This window comes from Phocoena phocoena, chromosome 8 (assembly GCF_963924675.1).
Source record: "Phocoena phocoena chromosome 8, mPhoPho1.1, whole genome shotgun sequence".
Taxonomy (NCBI): domain Eukaryota; kingdom Metazoa; phylum Chordata; class Mammalia; order Artiodactyla; family Phocoenidae; genus Phocoena; species Phocoena phocoena.
This window is the reverse complement of record NC_089226.1, coordinates 78,585,120-78,608,906: the sequence shown is the minus strand read 5'-3', so window position 1 is coordinate 78,608,906 and position 23,787 is coordinate 78,585,120. Positions and strand designations below refer to the sequence as shown.

Genomic DNA, 23,787 nt, shown 5'->3' with positions numbered 1-23,787 from the left:
TAAAATCAAGTATATCAGCCAATATTCGAAATATAAACAAACTCATTTTTCCCATTAAAAAACAGATGTATTGGCCATCTTGAGTTGCAGTGTCAGGGGCAGCACTTCCGCAGTGTCAGGGGCAGCACTTCCTCACTTCCACCGAGCTGAGGTGTCAGTGCAGCCGTTTCTCACTAGGCATTCTGATCTGAAGTGCCAGGTGAGAGGTCTCCGCAGAAAGCGCCCTGTGTACAAGTGAAACTAGACAAAGCAAAAAGGAAAAGAAAAATAAAAAAGCAAGCTGCAAACCCTCTGAAAAAAGTGCCTCTGCACCACTAGTTCTTGCAGAGGTTGGCGTCTTTGGTGGAGTCTCCTATTGCAGGGGGACCTTCAAGACGGCGGAAGAGTAACACGTAGAGATCACCTTCTTCCCCACAAATACATCAAAAATGCATCGACATGTGGGACAACTCCAACAGAACACCTACTGAACGCTGGCAGAAGATCTCAGACTTCCCAAAAGGCAAGAAAATCCCCACGTACCTGGCCATGTGGCTGACAGGGTCTTGGTGCTCCAGCCTCGTGTCAGGCCTGAGCCTCCAAGGTGGGAGAGCCAAGTGCAGGACATTGGACAACGAGAGACCTCCCGGCCCCAATTAATATCAATTGGTGAGAGCTCTGCCAGAGATCTTCGTCTCAATGCTAAGACCCAGCTCCACCCAAAAGCCAGCAAGCTCCAGTGCTGGATGCCCCATGCCAAACAACTAGCAAGACAGGAACACAAACCCACCCATTAGCAGAGAGGCTGCCTAAAATCATACTAAGTTCACAGACATCCCAAAACACACCAACAGACACAGCCCCACCCACCAGAACATGGGACCAATCCCGTCCACCAGGAAGCCTACACAGGCCACTGAGCCAACCTCACCTACTGGGGGCAGACACCAAAAACCACAGGAACTAGAAACCTGCAGCCTGTGAAAAGGAGACCCCAAACACAGTGAGTTAAGCAAAATGAGAAGACAAAGAAATATGCAGCAAAGGAAGGAGCAAGGTAAAACCCCACCAGACCAAACAAATGAAGAGGAAATAGGCAGTCTACCTGAAAAGGAATTCAGAGTAATGATAGTAAAGATGATCCAAAATCATGGAAATAGAATGGAGAAAATACAAGAAACATTTAACGAGGACCTAGAAGAACTAAAGAGCAAACAAACAATGATGAACAACACAATAAGTGAACTTAAAAATTTTCTAGAAGGAATCAGTAGCAGAATAACTGAGGCAGAAGAACAGATAAGTGACCTGGAAGATAAAATAATGGAAATAACTACCACAGAGCACAATAAAGAAAAAAGAATGAAAAGAATTGAGGACAGTCTCAGAGACCTCTGGGACAATATTAAACACACCAACATTTGAATTATAGGGGTCCCAGAAGAAGAAGAGAAAAAGAAAGGGTCTGAGAAAATATTTGAAGAGATTATAGTTGAAAACTTCCCTAACATGGGAAAGGAAATAGTCAATCAAGTCCAGGAAGCACAGAGAGTTCCATACAGTATAAATCCAAGGAGAAACATACCAAGACACATATTAATCAAACTATCAAAAATTAAATACAAATAAAAAATATTAAAAGCAGCAAGGGAAAAGCAACAAATAACATACAAGGGAATCCCCATAAGGTTAACAGCTGATCTTTCAAAAGAAACTCTGCAAGCCCGAAGAGAGTGGCAGGACATATTTAAAGTGATGAAAGGGAAAAACCTACAACCAAGATTACTCTACCCAGAAAAAATCTCATTCAGATTCGTTGGAGAAATTAAAACCTTTACAAACCAGCAAAAGTTAAAATAATTCAGCACCACCAAACTAGCTTTACAACAAATGCTAAAGGAACTTCTCTAGGCAGGAAACACAAGAGAAGGAAAAGGCCTACAAAAACAAATGGAAAACAATTAAGAAAATGGTAATAGGAACATACATATGGATAACTACCTTAAATGTAAATGCATTAAATGCTCCAACCAAAAGACATAGACTATAGACTGGCTGAATGGATATAAAGACGAGACCCATATATATGCTGTCTACAACAGACCAACTTCAGACCCAGGGACACATACAGACTGAAAGTGAGGGGATGGAAAAAGATATTCCATGCAAGTGGAAATCAAAAGAAAGCTGTAGTGGCAATACTCGTATCAGACAAAATAGACTTTAAAATAAATATTATTACAAGAGACAAAGAAGGACACTACATAATGATAAGGGATCAAACCAAGAAGAAAATATAACAGTTGTAAATATTTATGCACCCAACATAGGAGCACCTCAATACATAAGGCAAATGCTAACAGCCATAAAAGGGGAAATCAACAGTAACGCAATCATAGTAGGGGACGTTAACACCCCACTTTAACCAGTGGACAGATCATCCAAAATGAAAATAAATAAGGAAACACAAGCTTTAAATGATACATTAAACAAGATGGAATTAATTGATATTTATAGGACATTCCATCCAAAAACAACAGAATACACTTTCTTCTCAAGTGCTCATGGATCATTCTCTAGGATAGATCTATCTTGGGTCACAAATCAAGCCTTGGTAAATTTAAGAAAATTGAAATCACATCAAGTATCTTTTGCGAGCACAATGTTATGAGACTAGATATCAATTACGGAAAAAAAATGTAAGAAACACAAACACATGGAGGCTAAACAATATGCTACTAAATAACCAAGAGATCACTGAAGAAATCAAAGAGGAAATCAGAATTACCTAAAAACAAATGACAATGAAAACACGATGACCCAAAACCTATGGGATGTAGCAAAAGCAGTTCTAAGAGGGAAGTTTATAGCAATACAATCCTACCTCAAGAAACAAGAAAAATCTCAAATAAACAACCTAACCTTACACCTAAAGCAATTAGAGGAAGAAGAACCAAAAGAAACCAAAATTAGCAGAAGGAAAGAAATCATAAAGATCAGAAGAGAAAAAAAGGAAAAATAAATGAAGGAAATCATAGCAAAGATCACTAAAACTAAAAGCTGGTTCTTTGAGAAGATAAACAAAATTGATAATTAGCCAGACTTATCCAGAAAACAAGGGAGAAGACTCAAATCAACACAATTAGAAATGAAAAAAGAAGAAGTAACAACTGAAACTGCAGAAATACAAAGGATCCTGAGAGATCACTACAAGCAACTATATGCCAATAAAATGGACAACCACAAAGAAATGGACAAATTCTTAGAAAAGCACAACCTTCTGAGACTGAACCAGGAAGAAATAGAAAATATAAACAGACCAATCACAAGCACTGATATTGAAACTGTGATTACAGCTTCCAACAAACAAAAGCCCAGGACCAGATGGCTTCACAGGCGAATTCTATCAAACATTTAGAGAAGAGCTAACACTTATCCTTCTCAAACTCTTCCAAAATATAGCAGAAGGAGGTACACTCCCAAACTCATTCTATGAGGCCACCATCACCCTGATACCAAAACCAGACAAAGATGTCTCAAAAAATGAAAACTACAGGTCAATATCACTGATGAACATAGATGCAAAAATCCTCAACAAAACACTAGCAAACAGAATCCAACAGCACATTAAAAGGATCATACATCATGATCAAATGGGGTTTACCCCAGGAATGCAAGGATTCTTCAATATACACAAATCAATCAATGTGATACACCATGCTAATAAACTGAAGGAAAAAAACCATATGATTATCTCAACAGATGCAGAAAAAGCTTTAGACAGAATTCAACACCCATTTATGATAAAAACTCTCCAAAAAGTAGGCATAGATGGAACCTACCTCAACATAATAAAGGCCACATATGACAAACACACAGCCAACATTGTTCTCAATGGTGAAAAACTGAAAGCACTTCTTCTAAGATCAGGAAAAAGACAAGGTTGCCCACTCTCACCACTATTAGTCAACATAGCTTCTGATGTTTTAGCTACAGCAATCAGAGAAGAAAAGGAAATAAAAGGAATCAAAATCAGAAAAGAAGAAGTAAAACTGTCACTGTCTGCAGATGACATGATACTACACATAGAGAATCCTAAAGATGCTACCAGAAAACTAATAGGGCTAATTAATGAATCTGGTAAAGTAGCAGGATACAAAATTAATGCACAGAAATCTCTGGCATTCCTATACACTAATGATGAAAAATCTCAAAGAGAAATTAAGGAAACACTCCCATTTACCACTGCAACAACAACAACAAAAATACTTAGGAATAAGCCAACCTAAGGAGACAAAAGATCTGTATGCAGAAAACTATAAGACATTGATGAAAGAAATTAAAGACAGTACAAAGTAACAGAGAGATATACCATGTTCTTTGATTGGAAGAATCAATGTTGTGAAAATGACTACATTACCCAAAGCAATCTACAGATTCAGTGCAATCCCTATCAAACTACCAGTGGCATTTTTCACAGAACTAGAACAAAAACTTTCATAATTTGTATGGAAACACAAAAGACCCCAAACAGCCAAAGAAATCTTGAGAAAGAAAAACAGAGCTGGAGGAATCAGGCTCCCTGACTTCTTACTATACTACAAAGCTACAGTTATCAAGACAGTATGGTAATGGCACAAAAACAGAAATATAGATCAATGGAACAGGATAGAAAGCGCAGAGATAAACCCACACAAATATGGTCACCTTATATTTCACAAAGGAGGCAAGAATATACAATGGAGAAAAGACAGGCTCTTCAATAAGTGGTGCTGGGAAAACTGGACAGGTACATGTAAAAGAATGAAATTAGGACAATTCCTAACACCATACACAAATACAAACTCAAAATGGATTAAAGACTTAAATGTAAGGCCAGACACTATAAATGTCTTAGAGGAAAACACTGGCCGAACACTCTATGACACAAATCACAGCAAGAACCTTTTTGACCCACCTCCTAGAGAAATGGAAATAAAAACAAAAATTAAAAAGTGGGACCTAATGAAACTTAAAAGCTTTTTCACAGCAAAGTAAACCACAAACAAGATGAAAAGACAACCCTCAGAATGGGAGAAAATATTTGCAAATAAAGCAACTGACAAAGGATTAATCTCCAAAACATACAACCAGCTCATTCAGCTCAATATCAAAAAAAATCAAACAACCCAATCCAAAAATGGGCAGAAGAACTAAACAGACATTTCTCCAAAGAAGATATACAGATTGCCAACAAACACATGAAAGGGTGCTCAACATCAACTAATCATTAGAGAAATGCAAATCAAAACTACAATATCACCTCACCCCAGTCAGAATGGCCATCATCAAAAAATCTATAAACAATAAATGCTGGAGTGGGTGTGGAGAAAAGGGCATCCTCTTGCACTGTTGGTGGGAATGTAAATGGATACAGCCACTATGGAGAACAGTATGGAGGTTACCCAAAAAACCAAAAATTGAACTACCATATGACCCAGCAATCCCACTCCTGGGCATATACCCTGAGAAAACCATAATTCAAAAAGAGACATGTACCACTATGTTCATTGCAGCACTATTTACAATATCCAGGACATGGAAGCAACCTAAGTGTCCATCGACAGATGAATGGATAAAGAAGATGTGGTACATATATACAATGGAATATTACTCAGCGATAAAAAGAAACAAAATTGAGTTATTTGTAGTGAGGTGAATGGACCTAGCATCTGTCATACAGAGTGAAGTAAGTCAGAAAGAGATAAACAAATATCGTATGCTAACACACATATATGGAATCTAAAAAAAAAGGTTCTGATGAACCTAGGAGCAGGACAGGAATAAAGACGCAGACGTAGAGAATGGACTTGAGGAAAAGAGGAGGGGTAAGCTGGGACGAAGTGAGCAAGTAGCACTGACATATGTACATTACCAAATGTAGAATAGATAGCTAGTGGGAAGCAGCTGCATAGCACAGGAAGATCAGCTCGGTGCTTTTTGACCACTCAGAGAGGTGGGATAGGGAGGGTAGGAGGGAGACACAAGAAGGAGGAGATATGATGATATATGTATACATATAGCTGATTCACTTTTTATACAGCAGAAACTAACACAACATTTTAAAGCAATTATACTCCAATAAAGATGTTAAAAAAAAAAAGAAAAAGAAAGGTGTATTGGATTAAAGGCAAGATATGCATTTTCTAAGAAATATAAATATATAAGGCAAAGTAATAAAGAGATGGTCAAAGTGATTCCAGGTAAACGCTAATAAAAAAGTAAGCAAATCTAGCATATTAATATCAGTTAAGACGGAATTTCACATTACAATGACTAAAGTGTCAGAGGCATATTATGTAAAGATAAAGGTATAATTTATAAATAAAACATAAGTCATATATTTTTTGTACCAATCCGTACAGCTTTTTTTGGTTTCTTTAATATATATACTTTTTGTTTTTTAATATTCATCTGTTTAACTTTTTATTTTATATTGGAATATAGTTGATTAACAATATTGTGGTAGTTTCAGGTGTACAGCAAAATGGTCCAGTTATACATATTCATGTATCTCCTCTTTTTTAAGTTATTTTCCCATTTAGATTGTATAGATTTTAATATAAAATAAAAACTATTAGAAAATCAAGAAATTAATAAATTTGCAATTGTAATGGAAGAGACTGGATACTGCTGTAAAAATTTAAACAATATAGTAGACCGAAGTAAACAAAGAGCGATCTAGATGACTTACTACAATCAATGAACATTTAATTTAACAGAATTTTGTAAGAACATGCATTACCTTTGTATTTCGGAACAAACTGTCACATCACCTTTTTTGTCAACCTCACTAAGCTACAACTATGTTTTCCAGAATTGCCTTCCCTGTGTGGTCCCAGCTTAAAGCTAATCAAGAGAGAAATCTGTGCATGGCTAGGAAAGCTGAAGCGAAGCAGCAGCCACTGCACTCTGAAGGTCATTGTGTTTACAAGCAATGAGAGAATGACACTGAGGTGCACATAGGTTCTAGGTAACCCCTGTTCTTCCTGGCACTGTAGCCAGCGTTTTTTTCCTGTAGAGAAGCCATGCCACCAGCAGGTGCAGAGGCAATCGCTTTTCCATGGGCTGCTCCACCAGTGCTCCATCATGGTCCCATTCCAAATTCCCTGATTGTCTGCCATACGAGCGATACAGAAGGGCTGATTAGTAGCTTTTATCCGATACTCCGACATCCCTTTTTGGACCATTTTTATCAAAATCTCTTATAGTTAGGTAAATTCCAATTTCTAAAATAAATCCCTATTCTGTAATACTTAAAATATTTCTCATTCTGCTTCCCTGATTAAACCCTGATTGATAAACTTAAAAGAGAGAGAAAGAGAGAGGGAGGGAGGAAAAAAAAGACACAACAGAAAAAAATAAAAATGTAGAGTATTTACAGACCACATTCTCAGATCATAATCTAAAAACATCATAAATAAAGTGGGAAAAATATTTTATCCGGCAGTCAGGGAAATATAAGTTAAAATAACTAGGTATATTTTTTAAGCCCTTCACATTAGCAACAACGGAAAGGAGCCATGATACCCATTTTTATAGGGGATGCTGGGGAAAGCATTCTTTCATACATTGCTTTGGAACTGTGATATATGAGAGCCTATTTTAACCAATAATCCACCTCCTCGAAGTCTATCCCATACAAACATAGCAGCCATAAATAATGACCTGTATGTCAGGGTCTTTATTGCATCATTGATATTGGTAAAAAAAACACTGGAAACAAAACTCAGACGCAGCAATATGGTAAATTATGATTTATCCTACCGTGAAGTCTATCTGATTATTTGAATAGGGTTAAAATATATACAAAGCTACATACTAGTTTGTTAACATGGGTGTGGGTGGATAAACACAGCTGGATAGAAGAAGAAAGGGAGAGAAGGAAGCCAAAAAAGGGAGAAAAGAAAAATGACTATACATTCTAAAGCGTGTGTATAACTATACATTCGCATACACATTTATGCATTTATGTAAAGTTATGTGTATGTATGGCTAAAACAAAATTAAACATTAAAAAAATCTTATAATCTGGCCCAACTTAATTTATCCACCAGATTTCTCTTGATTCACCAGCACAAATTCTCAGTTTTGGGTCAGAATATATTTCCTTGATCTGCCTCACAAAAACAACCAAAAATACTCTTTGTTTTCTCTTGTGGGAATGTTCTCCACCTGCTGTTCATCACCCAAGTTCTCCAAGGCGTAGTTGATGTGCCACCTCTTCCCTGAATATACCAGCCCACACAGAGTCTCTTCTGAACTTCTTTATCCTTACTAAATAATTCAGCACTTAATTATATAGAATCATGAGTTGTTCTCTGATTCTTTTATGCCAGTTAGTCTTGTCTCCCCAATTATTAGTCCTATTCCATGAGTCTATTTCCCTTAACAGATGCATCACCAAATTGTACCTTTAGTGTAGTGACTGTCATGTATAGTATAATGACTGGTCTTGGGTTTCTAAATAGGGAGACAGTTAGGAAAGTACGCAGCCTTGACCTCAAAAGATCTTAGTTAAAATCTGTGCTCTGTTACTTCCTAAGAGATGTGCCTGAGCACATTTTCTCTTAGCCTTAGTTCCAGTATCTGTAAAATAGGTCTCTAAAGCTTAATGTAAAACTTTAAAACAGCCTGGATTATGGAAAGACTTCTGATTTTAGAGTCAGCTAACCTGGCTTTGAGTCTAGACACTGTAACAGTTTGATCTCATATAGTAACCAGCAAATATTTACTTGTCTCTCTTCATTCAAGTAATTTTGGTCTGTCAATAGCTATGACACGTGTGTTAAACAGCACTGATGTCACCACATAATTTATTTACCTAATTGCATACTTCTGAGTATGAAAGGGGAACTATAAATTATTACACTGGGTGGGACAGCAGGTATAAACAGGGACTGTCCCTGGCAAACATCTAGAGCAAATATTTGAGCCATAGATACCTAATTCATGAGCAGCAGGAGATAATTTTATTCTCTACTCACCCTTTTTGTTCTCAACCCCGCCCCTAGTAAAGAGGAGAGGTCTTTAGTCAAACAGAATAAAGTGACAGACTGGCATAACTCATCAGCTGCTTGATGAAGGGCAGTCGATATTAACAGGGCTACATTTTCTTTACATTGTTTCCTCACAAATTTCTGAAGGGTATAAAGCAGAGGTTTCAGGTTGATAGACAAAGAACAAATCTGGTCTTGGGGTCATTTTATTAGACTTACACAGTATTTTTTTTAAGGATTTTAAAGTATTGCCAATATTCTAAATGGAGATATTTAGATAAATACCCTTATTTGCAACTTCTCTTGAAAAATTGCAGACGTGTTAAAACCGAAACTTCATTATCACTTGTCAAGGGTCAAGTGGAACTGAACTGTCAGTGCCTCCTCTCTCATTCTCTCTCCAAGTCATCACACTTCTCCTGAAGTTGAGGTTTAGTTTCATTCATCATTCCCTTTGTAATATTATAAACTGCCTGCCTAATTCACCCACAGGTCCTGCCAAGACCCTGAAATATTTTAGATGTTTTTTTGAGCTTCATGTCAACCCCCTTCAAGCAGCTTGCAGCGAAGATTTTCAGAGCGGTGCTGGAAACAAGGAGAACAGAGGCTTAGAAAAACTAAGGAGATTTTAAAAGGGAAAAAGGATAGAGACTAGAAAAAAAGAGTGGACTCTACCCAACTGAAGTGGATCTTTACAGACTGAGATAGGAGATAACATATAGGGAGGTAGGAAATTATATATAATTACTAAATGATTGTGGACTGATAGATCACATTGCTCACCATTCATCTGAATACCATAGGTCAGTGTGATCATCTACAGCTGTTTTTTTAATAACATACTTACAGACCTGTCTAGAATTTATAAAAAGGACACAAAGATTACATGTAAAATAAAAACAATAATATTTATTTAACTATAAAACTGTTGGGATCAAACCTAGTAATCAGTAAATGTGATTTTAAACTATAATAATTATAAAATGTTATATGGCTTGATGATGATGATGATGATGGTGGTCTATATTTATAGATCATGCTTTTTGGTTTGGGAGGTCATGAGAATACCCAGATAGAGTCTGTATTTTTGCTTCTTCACTCATTTTATTCACTGACCATCTCTTGTTGAAAATGGAGAAAAAATCCAGTAAGTCATAATTAATATGACTTGGGTCAGTCTGTCACTTATTTACTCTCTGTGCTCCCTGTTCCTTGCACACTGTAGTCCCCAAAAGGGAAGAGCCAAGGTCTCTGAGCACCAGATGGGTTTCCAGCAAGGGCCCTGGACAACCAAAGCTTTGGAAAGTGGAAACATCAATATACAGAAGATAAAGAAAGAGAAAAAGAGGGAAGAGAAAAATGGCCAACTTTCCATTCTCCTTTATCATACTAAGGGACCACCTCACATCTCTGCATGGCATACCTGAAAATCCACTTTTGGCAACAGGAATTTTGCGTGCTGCCCCACTTACAATATTAATAACATTAATACGTAAAATAATAACATGGGAGCTTGGTATGCTAAACGCTTATCCCAATCCTCACTCTAGCCATATGAGACCAATACTATTATCTCAAATTTATAAATGAGGAAATTGAAGAACAAAGGGATTAAGTAAATACTCAAAATCATGCAGTGAGAGCAATGCATAACCTAGATTTGAACACAGATAATCTGACTCTAAAGCCCATGTAGTTGACTTCAATGCCATGTAGTTGCTTTTTACTTCAAACATTTATATATTTTTCTCATGCTGAATTTTTTATGTTGAAAAAAGAACCCTGGCAGTCATTCTCCCTTTCTCTCTCTGTCTTTCTTATATACCCCCTTCTTATTATATTATGAAACTTTTTATGATAATATTTAATTTCATATAAAAACTTTTTGTTTTAAGGTAATCAGTAATTCTTTCAGTGCTCAGAAAATCCAAGTTTGTAAAGTACGTATTAACACCTTCATTTTCTTAATAAAAAATATGAAACTCAAAGAAATTTGAGTTGCCAAAGTCACACTGCTATTATATGCCCCATTCTGACTCAATCTTGGTTCTTCTAATTTTGAATCTAATGTTCTTTTCAGTCTCTCTTCATGTGCTTTCTCACCTAGCTCAATGTCTGTTGCTAAAAGAACCACTACAATGCTGTGATAAATGAGTGAGCACATGTCTTAATAAAAGAAGATCACTCCATTGCACATACTTTTGTACAGATCTTCTAGATTTCTCTTCTTACAGGATAGAATGGCTAGGTGCAAAGACTGGGCTTTTCTAGGCTGTCGTTTAGGAATAAATGGTAAGTAGGAACAACAACTTCTGGTTTGTAACAGTGAAAATTAAATTACATTCTCCCTAAAGGATTTGGAATTATTTAAAAACAGATTTTCCTAAGAAAATGGAAGAAAAGTATATTCCTTTGATATTTAAGCATCTACCATGTCCAGGAGAATAATAACCGTGTTAAGAGAGAAACTTTGAATATATTAAGGGGGAAATCTGGACCAACATCCCAGAAGAATCATAGGAATTTCCCCACAGGTTACTAATATGGCTTTAATTAAGACTGGAAGACCAATATAGCCTTAGTGTGGGAAGCAATTAGTGCTCTGCCTCACACCAGGGATGTGTATAAACTAGTCACGGACTTGGCTAATGCCTATCTTCAGAAGGACACACAGAGCAGAGACTGCTATCTGAGGAGCTCAAATTGATGCTACAGTTCACCCCAGGGAAATTAATATAGTACTGCATAAACTTCTGTCAGTTCTACATATTAAAGACACATTACTGTGTAGTTCATTTCATCAGCAATGTTTTTGAGAACGTACCATTTATCAGGCACTGTTCTAGGCACTCAGGATAGTGATCAAAACAAAAAACTAAACAAAGCAAAACTTCCTTCTCTCATGTAGGGTACAATCTAATGGAAGAAGAAAAGTAACAATATAAAAACAACAAAAAATATAGTATATCAGATAAGTGCTGTGAAGAAAAATAAGTGCAGTGGAGTAGGAACAAGGCATTGAAACAAATGCAACATAAAATCTATCTACCTTGTTAGCAAATTTTAGGTATATAACACAGCTATAACATTAGTTATACCGTCGATCTTCAGAACTTAATCACCTTGCATAACTGAAGTTTTGTAACCTTTGACCAACACTTTTGCATGTTCCCCTTCCCCCAACTCCTAATAACCAACATTCTACTTACCATGGAAGAATGAATGGATGAATGACTGAATAGGGCAGGAGAGTAATTTTGGAGGTGATGGATATGTTTATAGCATTGATTGAAGAGATGGTTTCATAGGTGTATACTTACCTCCAAATTCATCACATTGTTAACATTAAGTAGAGTTTTTTATACGTAAATCATACCTCATTAAAGTAATTCAAAACAACACATAAAGAGCCAAATACAGCAAAACTCGCCCCTCACCCCCAAGAATAAACAAACTAGTAAATACTCTGACTTGACACTAAGAAATATACAAAAATAGGTATAATGCACAGAGGATTGTTTCCATTGGGCATCAGAGAGGAGGCAAGAGGTCCTCTTTCTCTGACAGGTCTGATTTAGGGCCACGTGGTCCTGGAGCAGGAAAGCCTTGGAAGCCTAAGCCTTGCTAACAAGGAGACAGGTTAGCCCCTGGAGATGTCAATTTCTTCATTATAAATGGAAATTTTTTGATATAAAAACCCTACCTGAAACTTTCGTAGAGTAGGATAGAAAGGACATGCCGTTTAATACTAAGGCAGGAGATAGATGGGCTCCAGGCTAGGCATTTACAACTAGCCTCCTGTTTACATTTCCTGAGGAGGAGGCAGGTGGGCTCTAGACTAGATATTTACAGCCAGTCTCCTGTTTGCACTTCGAGATGGAAATAACAACAGTGTAAATAGCTGGACTTTGTTTCCTGTGGACACCTTAAGATAACAGTCATGGCAGGAACAGAAAGGGGATAAACCTTGTTTGAGTAAAAGATCAAGAAGTCATATATTTCCCATCCTTGGGACAAGGGAAACACTGCACATGTGCAGAAAGGCTCCTTGGGGGTCAAAAGGAGGGGGCACCACCCCATAATATGTGATGCTAAGGCCGTCCCATAGGCCTCTGGGCTGAAATCCATCTTGGCAAAAAGTTGCACATGCAGTTTGGGCAGGGTCCTAGGGCAGGTCAGGTGCGGAAAAAGAAACCAGATAATTGGCCAAAGGTAAACAAAGACCTGGAAGAACTGCCCTATATGAATGATTCAACCGCCTCTTTACTGCACTCCTCCTCATTGGGGAGGACGCCCACACCCTTTCTTGCCAGGTGTGCATCTCTGCCTTGCTTCTGTCTTAAATAAACTGTTTCTCTGTGTGCTCTCCCACTTGTGCTGTGCCTCTAATAATAAACTTTGCACCTGTTTTTACAGTTTTTGCCTCCTTGAAACATTCTTGCTTTCAAACAGAGGCAAGAGCCAGGGAAAATTTGCTTCTAGCCTCTAGCCTTTGCTGGTCTAGTAGCTAGGATTCCCGGTTTTCATCCAGGCTACCTAGGTTCAATTCCTGGGCAGGGAACTAAGATCTCGCTTCAAGCCACCACTCACTGCTGCTGCCTCTCTGAGATAAATACCACAGGTGAATCTAAATGTGAAAAGTGCAATTATTCACTTTTGGTAAAAATAAAAACATCTGTGGAACTGTGGAATTAAAAATAAAATCAACTTAGAGTTACCTAGTAAGTTATCCTTATCCTCTCCCATAATTTATTCATCTACACACAGGATTTTGATGATTTATCATGTAAGAATTATTTCTCTTGGATATGTCTGAAGACAAACTAACAACTCGCCTTCCCAACAATACATCTAATTCTGATTTCCACAGTTGGTGGAAATTTTGTATGTTACTGATTTTTAGTATCACACCACTATCTGAATGTTCAAGAGCTCTTCAAAAGACAGACCTGATTTCATGTCTTGGTTCAGGCCCCTATGAGGGCAGAAGTAGCTAGACCACAAACATGTTACTTCACATGTCCAATCTTCATTTACCTAATCTGTAATCGATAGTAGTCTTGGTCTCATAGAGTTGCTGGGAGGAATCAATGATCCTACACAAAGGGCTACATAATACTTGGTACATAGACTAACTCAATAAATACCAGTTCCTGCTAACATTCTTATTGCCATTAACGTTACATAAGAGCCTGTTTTTATTCATGTGAGTTTTCATTGATTCACTATTTCTTCTTGCTAATTCCCTTTCTGTAGGTACGTAGAAATTTCTGATAATTTCTTCTGTATACTACTTAATTAAAAAAAAAAAGAGGCAAAATAATGAGTGATGTTAAATAGCAAAGAAAGGAGACAACAGCAAACTTTATACCACAGAAAAGCTAGTCTACTGTTGCCAAGGGACATCCTCAGGTGGCTTTACTTACAATGGTGAGAGACTGATTTTCAGTTATGGTCTCAGAAATGTGACTTTGACAGAAAGAAGCAGAAACTTTTTGAAGGTGGAGTCAGGGTAACAAAGTTCGTAGGATATATTAATAACACAAATATAATGCTGGGCAAACTGGCTAACCACATGCAGAAGAGTGAAACTGAACTCTTATTTTATGCTTTTCAAAAGATTAACTCAAAATGTGTTAAAGACTTATATGTAAAATCTGTAAGCGTAAAACTACTAGAAGGAAACAGAAGGAAAAAGCTCCTTAATACTGGTCTTGAAAACAGTTTTTTGAATATGATGAGAATTGCAAAAAATGAAAGCAATAAAAGTAAAAATATACAAGTGGGACTACATCAAACTAAACAGCATCTGCACAGAAAAACAATTAGCAAGATAAAAAGGCAGCTTACAAATGGGAGAAAATAGTTGCAAGTCACCTATATGATAAGAAGTTAATGTTTGAAATATATAAGGAACTCACATAACTCAATAGCAAAAAAAAAATGGATAAAAGACTTGAATACATTTTTCCAAAGAAGTCATACAAATGGCCAAGAAGTACATAAAAAGATGCTTGACATCACTAATCATCAGGGTAATGCAAATACAAACCACAATGAGATATCACTTCACACCTGTCAGAATGGCTATTATCAAAAAGACAAGAAATAACAAGTATTGATGAGGCTGTGGAGAATAGGAAACTGTGTGCACTGTTGGTGGGAATGTAAATTGGCAAAGCCACTATGGAAACAGTATGGAGGGTCCTCAAAAAATTAAAAATAGAACTACCATATGATCCAGCAATTCCACTTCTAGGTATATATTCAACAGAAATAAAAATAAGATATCAAAGAGATATCTGCACCCTTATGTTCACTGCAGCATTGTTCATGATAGCCAAGACATGGAAATAACCTAAGTGTCCACCAATGGATGATTGGATACAGAAGATGGGATATGTGATATATTCCATTGTGTATATATATTCAACCATAAATAGAAGGAAATCCTGCCTTTTGTGACACCGTGAATGGATCTTGAGGGTATTATTCTAAGTGAAATGAGTCAGACAGAGAAAGACAAATACTGTATGTTCTCACTTATATGTGGAATATAAAAAAGCCAAATTCCTAGAAACATGGAGTAGAATGGTGATTACTAGGGTATAGGGGAGGAGGAAATGGAGAGATGTTGGTCAAAGTCTACAAACTTCTAACAATAAGATGAGTAAGTTCTGGGGATCTAATGTATAGCATGGTGACTATAATCATCAACACTGTATTATATACTTGAAAGTTGTTAAGAAAACAGATCTTAAAATTTATCAACAAATACACACACACAATAATTTTGTGAGGGAATAGAGGTATCAATTAACCTCATTTTGATAATCATTTTACAATATACACGTGTGTTAAATCATCACATTGTACACCTTAAAAATACACATACGTCAATGATCTATCAGTAAACCTGGAATAAAATAATACCAATATGATACTAATAAAATTACTCTTATGTCATAGGAAACAGTACTGCTTTGAGGACTGGCAGTCATATCATATATCCAGCACATGCATTTCCCAAAACACACACATTCACACCACACACACTGGAAAATAAATTCTAGCCCAAAGATTTCTGTCAAGCCTAGAATCAAGGCAAGTGAGTTATATAACTTGAAAGGTTAATAGCACTAAGCTATGACACCTCAATGTACACATCTCAATTTGTTTTGGGGGTAAGGGGATCTCTTAGGCCAGAGTAAATTCTTCTAAGCAAAGTTCTCTAAAAAGTATTGCCAATGTTTGTCTCTCTGTTTTATGTTTTCTTGTTTGAACTATCTACCTTCTGAGTGATCTATTCTCCAGCTAACCCTGGTAATTTAATTGGTTAACTGAATTAACCAATAACCAATCAACTGGTTAACCAATAGCCTGCTCTTTCTCTTTATGATTGGACTTCAAAAAGGAGCTGATCGTTAAGTATATTTTGCATTTATCTGATTTCATTTATTATGTGTTGCTATATTGTTAACTTTTAACAGTTAAAGGTTTTTAGGGCAGTTTGCTGTCTTATATATGTAGATACGTGTGTGTATTCATATATATAAATTAAACCCTCACCATATGAAATCTACATTAAATGTCTCACATTAAAAGATATAACTAAGTATATATCGCATTGTTTACACAGTGGTTTTTTGCTGATTAATTTACTAATACTTACTTAGATTACCAAGTTATTTTATACTGTAAGTTCGTTTCTTAAAAACAAGTGGTACAAAGGTTTTTATATGTAAGCTCTTGTATTAGACACTTATAAGTAAATGCTATTTCACTAGAAGGATATGTAACTGAGCAGGATCCTACGGGGTCTTCCCAGAACAGACCCCTCCATGTCCTTTGCCCACCTCTTGTTTGTAGAAAAACTTTAGTCTCCTAGGCCTCCCATGAGTCACAAAAGGCTGGCTCAAAAATGAATGATTAGGGCATCCCTGGTGGCGCAGTGGTTGAGAGTCCGCCTGCTGATGCAGGGGACACGGGTTCATGCCCCGGTCCGGGAAGATCCCACATGCCGCAGAGCGGCTAGGCCCGTGAGCCATGGCCGCTGAGCCTGTGCGTCCGGAGCCTGTGCTCCGCAACGGGAGAGGCCACAACAGTGAGAGGCCCGCATACCGCAAAAAAAAAAAAAATTAATGATTAGAAAAATATGAACATGTAGTAACAAAGAAATAGCAATTGGGCCAGGAGAACTGGCATCAATTTAAACAATGGATCAGCCATATAGCAGAGTCACAGAATCTTTAGTTCCTCCTTGAAGGACACAGATATAGCATCTGATGCACATTCCTGAGCTGTTTCACAGATACTAAAACTCCCACCAGATGGAAGAAGTTAACTGCAAGATGACCATGAGCACATAGGCCCCAGACTGGCTGGAGCCTGAGGATTGATGATGCTAACCCCCATGACACCACCCTGTTACCTCACCATCAACCAATTAGAGAATTGTGCATGTGCTGATCATGTACCCTGAGACTCTCTCACTCACCATGCTTTTAAAAACCCTTCCTTGAAACCCATCAGGGAGTTCCGGTCTTTTGAACATTAGCTGCCCATAGGCCTTGCTTGGCACCTGCAATAAATGCTGCACTTTCCTTCACCAAAACCTGGTGTCAGTAGATTGGCTTTACTGGATAAAACTAAATAAAATACATAATAACTAATAATATGAATGTGATCCTGGAAATTTGTGTTAAATTTTCACACCCCACAAAGACTCTGGAGTTGCTCCTCCATTATACTGAAGAAAAAGGTTGGTGGGAGCACCTGAAACCAACCTCAAAACTCACCTTCATTGTATTTGCCTTTTGGCAACCCACACACTATTTTCAAGCCCACGATGAGAAGAGCAAAACTTTTGCAAGAGGGAGCAAAGAACAAGAAAAAAATTGCTTAGAAACTCAACAGACCAGAAAGAGAGTAGAAAATTATCATGAAAAAAAGAGCTTTTCATGTTGACTGCAGGTGCTGTAAAACTACTATCTGGTATAGGTCAAATTAGTTATGATGAAGTGTGTAGGAAGACACAGCTTTCAGCAAATTGCATTAGAAACTAAGCAGGTGGGTAGATTCTATTCCCTGTTATGTAAGCTGATTGAGCTGTCATCTTTGAAAGAACTTAGAATGGCTATTTTTTACAATTAACTTGCCCTGGGTAAGTAACACACTCTTCTAATATCCTGCCCATCCAACCTCAAAAGCTGCATCTTTTTCTTTGCTCACTCCCTGCTCTTCTTATTATATATGCTTAATCACCAGAATTCCCTGAATATGACTTCTACTTCTTTCCTCTGGGATTTTATTCAATCTGTTCTTTGTGCCTAAAATGACTTGTCTACCCACCAAGTCAATGGAAAATCTACTCTTCTTATAAGACTCAACTCTAAGGCTACTTTCAAAGGCAATTTTCTAAGTGACACCTCCATTTAGAAATAATTATTCCTTTTGAATAAGCCTTTCTACAGAAATATTTCCAAGCCTCAAAAGATACCTAATAAGATGTAATGGATAGTACATTCTCATCACTCTAGTTATATGACTTTGGAGAGATTAAGATTTCTGATCTCATTTTTTTCTTTTGCAAAATAGGAATAATAATCTTGGAATCTTGTAAAATATAGTTTGTGCATGTTAATTAGCATTTGTATGTTAGTCTCTGGCATAGGTCCTAGTTCACAGTATTCAATAAGTGGTAACAATTAACAGCTTCTTATGCTTATAATTACAGTAATTTATCTGTATGCCTCCCCCATTAGACAATTGGTTCCTTGAATGTAGATACCAAAACTTTGAATTCATTTCTGTATCTTCATCCCCATTCCCAATCCATCGATGTTTGTCAGTGACTTGTACTTAGCAAGCTTTTTTTTCCCAATAAAAGTTCCCTAGCTTATTCAATTAGTATATTATATGTGTGATGTTGTGATTTATAATAAGAAATACATATTTGGTATTCATCCCCACTTCTGGCCTAGAGTTCCTAAAATCCTTGGGATTTCCTAAGTGTGGGAGGCCTAAAGGTATTTTTTGCTTCATTAATTAGGTGACTTATGGATAGCACCTGTGAATGGGGGCTTAGTTTCTAAGACAGTCAACCATGTGATTAGAAGGTTGGAACTGCAGTCCCACCCCCTGATATCCTGACATCTGGGGAAGGAAAAGTGGCTGGAGATTGAATTCAATCACCAATGGCCAATGATTTAATCAATCACAGCTGTGTAATGAAGCCTCCATAAATATCTAAAAGGACAGGGTTCTGAGAGTTTCTGTGTCGGTGAACACATGGAGATTTGGTGAGACTGGCACACCTGGAGAGGGCATGGAAGCTCTGCGCTCCTTCCCACATACCTTGCCCTATGCATCTCTTCCATCTGGCTATTACTGAGTTACAACCTTTTACAATAAACCAGTAATCTAGTAAGTAAAATGTTTTTCAGAGTTCTGTGAGCCTCTCTAAAATACTGATCAAACCCAAGGAAGGAGGGACTCATGGGAACCTCTAATATATAGCCAGTTGGTCAGAAGTACAGGTAACAGCCTGGGCTGGTGACTAGCATCTGAAGACCAAGGAGGGGGGGGGTCCTTGAAACCTCCAATTTGTAGCCAGTCAGAGCACAGGTAACAACTTGGGCTTGTGACAAGCATGCGAAGTATGGGGGTGGGGGGAGAAGTCTTGTAGGATGGAGTTCGTAACCTGTGGAATCTGATGATATTTCTGGAAAGACAGTGTCAGAATTGAGTTGAATTGTGGGATATCCAGGTGGTGTCCCAAGAATTTCTTGCTGGTGTGGAAAACTTCTCCCATAACCCACACTGGAATTAGTATCAGAAACTATTGAGTAAGTAATGCCACATTTTAATAGCTCAATTGAATTAAACTGGTTTTATACAGTAATAAAAATAAAACAACTATCCTGTAATTTATCATTTTGATTCTGAAGCTTGAATATTTTTATAAGGGCCTGGGCTTGAGAAATTTAATGATCACCAGATAAACATGTAATAAAATAGAGTCTATTTCATAATAGTAGAGTTTGATGTATAATAGTATAGTTTATACTATATTATATGAAATGTCTTTAAATATTGGTTTATGAATTATAAACTGAAAGAGACTTGGGGACTATCTAATCCAATCCTACTTATTTCACAAATGAGCAAAATGAGACAGTGTGTGTTGGGTAAGGGGCTTGTTAGGAGACATGTAGATTGGAAGTTAAAGAGCTGAGACTTAAACCCAGGTTTCTTCATTATTCTTTCTTACCTAGCACTTATATGTCTTTGGAAAAGAGTATTTAGATTTTCCAATTGTGTTATCAATATGATAAAACATCTAAAATGATTTTGAGCAAAGGCCAGATTTTTTTTCAGAATGGTAATAATAATTTTGAACTGAATATCTTCAGGTAATAAGATTTAAGTTGACCTTCAAAAGTATAAAGGATTTGGATAGACCAAGGATATTTTAAAGTTACTTCAAGTGTGAGAAATAATGAGAGAAGTGTGGAAGCAGAATAGACAAAGGGGTCCTGAGAGACAAAGAGAAGAAGATGGGGTTGGAGAAGCACGTTTACACAACTCTAGCCCAACAAATGCAGAAAATGCCATAATTATATGGAATCTGAAAAACATGTGGTCCAATTCAATCATGTGATGGTAAACAAAACTGAAACATCTTGTCTTTTTCACTAAATCATTAACTACATCTGAAGGACACTGAGGAAGAGGCCCTAATTATTAAAAGTAAGTTTTAGGAAGATTAATCTGGCAATTGTGTGTAGAAGATTATGGAAAAGTCATGGTATAGATCCTCATAGATCATCTGTGAATGCTTAAAGGTAGGCTGAAGCTCCAATCAAGTTGTAGCAGTAGGAAGTAAGGCACATAAGTAACATTACAAAAGAAGCACCAGAAAATCACAATTGGCTGGAGAGTAGGTAAAGGGAAGAGATGGAAATAGAAGGATATCATAGTTCATGCTAGTATTTCAGGCTCAGGAGACCCAAGTTTTCCAATGTCGACATTAGGATGCATGGAAGAAGGTTAGGCAGGTTCAGTATGACAGGTTCAACTTCAGACACACTATCTTTGGGTTGAATGTGAGACAATTCAGTACATGTGTTCATGACCTGAGAGAGGGGTAGGAGCAGGAGACATAGATTGAAATGGTATACACATAAAGGTGAGAACAGAACCTATATAAGGAGAAAGCTCTTGGAAGAGAAATATAGGAAGGAAAAAGTACAGGAGGCCAAGACAGATTCCTAGCCAATACTCACATCTGGTTGGCAGAAGATAGAAAGGGAATCAATGAGGAAATAAAGGGCCACAAGTGGAGTATTTGAAAACAAAAACAAACAAAAAACAAAAACACTATGGTATTTTCAGCTCTATCTTGGGAGAATTCTATATCTTAAATGTTAATTTGGGAGGTTGTCCACCATGTATATACATATCAATTTCAAAATGCTAGTTTCTGTGTCAGTATGTATATCTGGCCAAATGTTTCAAATCTTGCATGAAAAACAATTATAGAAAGTTCAGTAAAGAACTTTGAAAGAAGAGAATTACATCAGACTAGTTCATCTTCAGAAATGCAATAGTGAATTGAAATATCTCATTAAATTTTGATTTCTAAGTAAAAGTCTCCCCAGACTACTTGTTAAATATTAGATATCAAATTTGGTTTTGCTCTGAAACCCCTTTTATCAGGATTTATGACTAAGGCACAAATGATGTCTGTTGTTTGACTCAGTGGGAAAGCCTACACTAGTCTGTTTAAATTGCTTAAATAAGTTGACAAATCTGGACACCAGTATCACTGAAGGAGCTACATATAATCTTGAAAGAGATGGAAGAAGAAAAGACAACCAGTGTCAGAATTTGTTTAAATTAAAAAGCTTGCAACCACTCACTGATTCATTGAATGATGCTCTTTAAACCACAATAAATCATATACCATCAACGGTGAAACACAACTTAACCTATGATTGTTTTTCATGATTACAAAGGTTTGTGTGAATTTTTTTTCAATTTTCAAAGAACTAATGGGGAATCCCCTGGAAGTCCAGTGGTGAGGACTTCACACTCTCACCACCGAGGGCCCGGGTTCAATCCCTGGTCGGGGAACTAAAATCCCACAAGCTGTGTGGTGCAGCCAAAAACAAAAACAAACAAACAAACAAACAAAAACTAATGAATCAGTTCAGAATGAAAGTAAGTCATGACCAACTAAGCAGATAATCTTGGGAAGTTCACTTTTCCTTACTTTCTGTCTCTGTAAAATGGGATTGAGGTGGATGATCTGAAGTTCCTTCTCTCTTTAACAAGAATTAGGTAGTTTCTAATTGTTTAACTGGGATGGCAATATGTCTCTTACCAAACCCCCTGCAACTTAACTTTTCACATAGTTGTAACATGGATATGGATATAGGTATGGAATACATAACTTGCTATAAGTAAAGCATTAAATTTAAGCATTAGGTTGAAGTGAATAGATTTTCTTAAAAAGTATATTTGTGGGAGGTTTAAAGATTAATGAAGATATGTATCATGTGGAAAATTAATACAAAGCTTTATGAAACATAGGAAGGCAAAAGTTCTGCTTCTAAGGCAGGAAAGCTTTTAGGAGATGGGGAGAGACTACCTGGTTGTTTAGCTCAAAGGTGGTAGTGTGTGTATGTGTGTGTGTGCACATGTGCGTGTGTGTGTGTGTGTGTGTGTGTAATTACTATATAGAAATATGAACACTAGATATAGAAAATAGAGGTAAACCTTTTAAACAATCATGAAACAACCATGCAAAAGTGGGTATTTTGTTTATGTCGTTTGTTTGGTTGGAATAGTATACCAAGTCCTCCCACAGCAACTCCTGGTCTCTGCAATTCCCCAAACTAGCAGCACAACCAGGGCACATCACCAGGCTGTAAGAAAGAGACAGCTATAGGATTTCACTTTCAGGAGACCAAATAAGTGTATCTCTGAACATATTCTCTGACTGCAATCCAACAAAATTAGAAGTTAATTATAAAAGTTCTCAAAAATCCAACATTAACAATTGAATGAAAGAGGAAATCAAGACACAATTGTATATCAGTCATTCTTTAACATATATAAGGAGATTGTACTTGAAAAAGAGTGTGAAACCTTAGGAACAATTAAAGAACACAAATTAAAACAAAATGCCATCAGACTGGGGATATACATATACATATAGCTGATTTACTTTGTTATACAGCAGAAACTAACACAACATTGTAAAGCAATTATACTCCAATAAAGATGTAAAAAAGAAAAAAGACCATCAAATTGCCAATATATCTAAAGACACTGAACTGATAAAAGCCAGGTTTGACAGTGTATAAAGAAATGGGTGCTGACATACACTGTTGATATGACTTTAAAGTGGCAAATCCCATTTTAAGGTCAGTTTGGCAGTAATTTAAAAACTAAAACACAGATTAACTTTACCACAGCAATTACACTTCTGGGAATCTCTCTTACTGAAATACACGTACAAAGCCAAAATACAGACACACAGTGATATTTATTACCATATTATGTCTAACACTGAACAATTGAAAACAAGTCCTAAAAAAACTTTTCAAAATTTTACAATCCTATAAAGAAGCCATTAAAATGAATGAGGTGGATCTACATGTACTGATGTGAAAAGATATTATTATATATTCTTAAGGAACAAAGCAAGTTTCAAAAACTATTATGTTATGACCTCCTTAGTTATAATCCCCCTATTTTATGA

The 23,787-nt window shown here is 36.8% G+C and overlaps 1 protein-coding gene across 1 annotated transcript in view; it reads right to left on the bottom strand.

Moving 5' to 3' along the window:
- The window catches only part of ANO3 (anoctamin 3), a 423,419-nt gene that overhangs the window by 285,542 nt on the left and 114,090 nt on the right, over positions 1-23,787 (bottom strand). Inside the window, 2 exon segments of the mRNA XM_065883040.1 lie at positions 17,816-17,834; positions 17,836-17,890. Coding sequence (XP_065739112.1) covers positions 17,816-17,834; positions 17,836-17,890 — 74 coding nt within the window.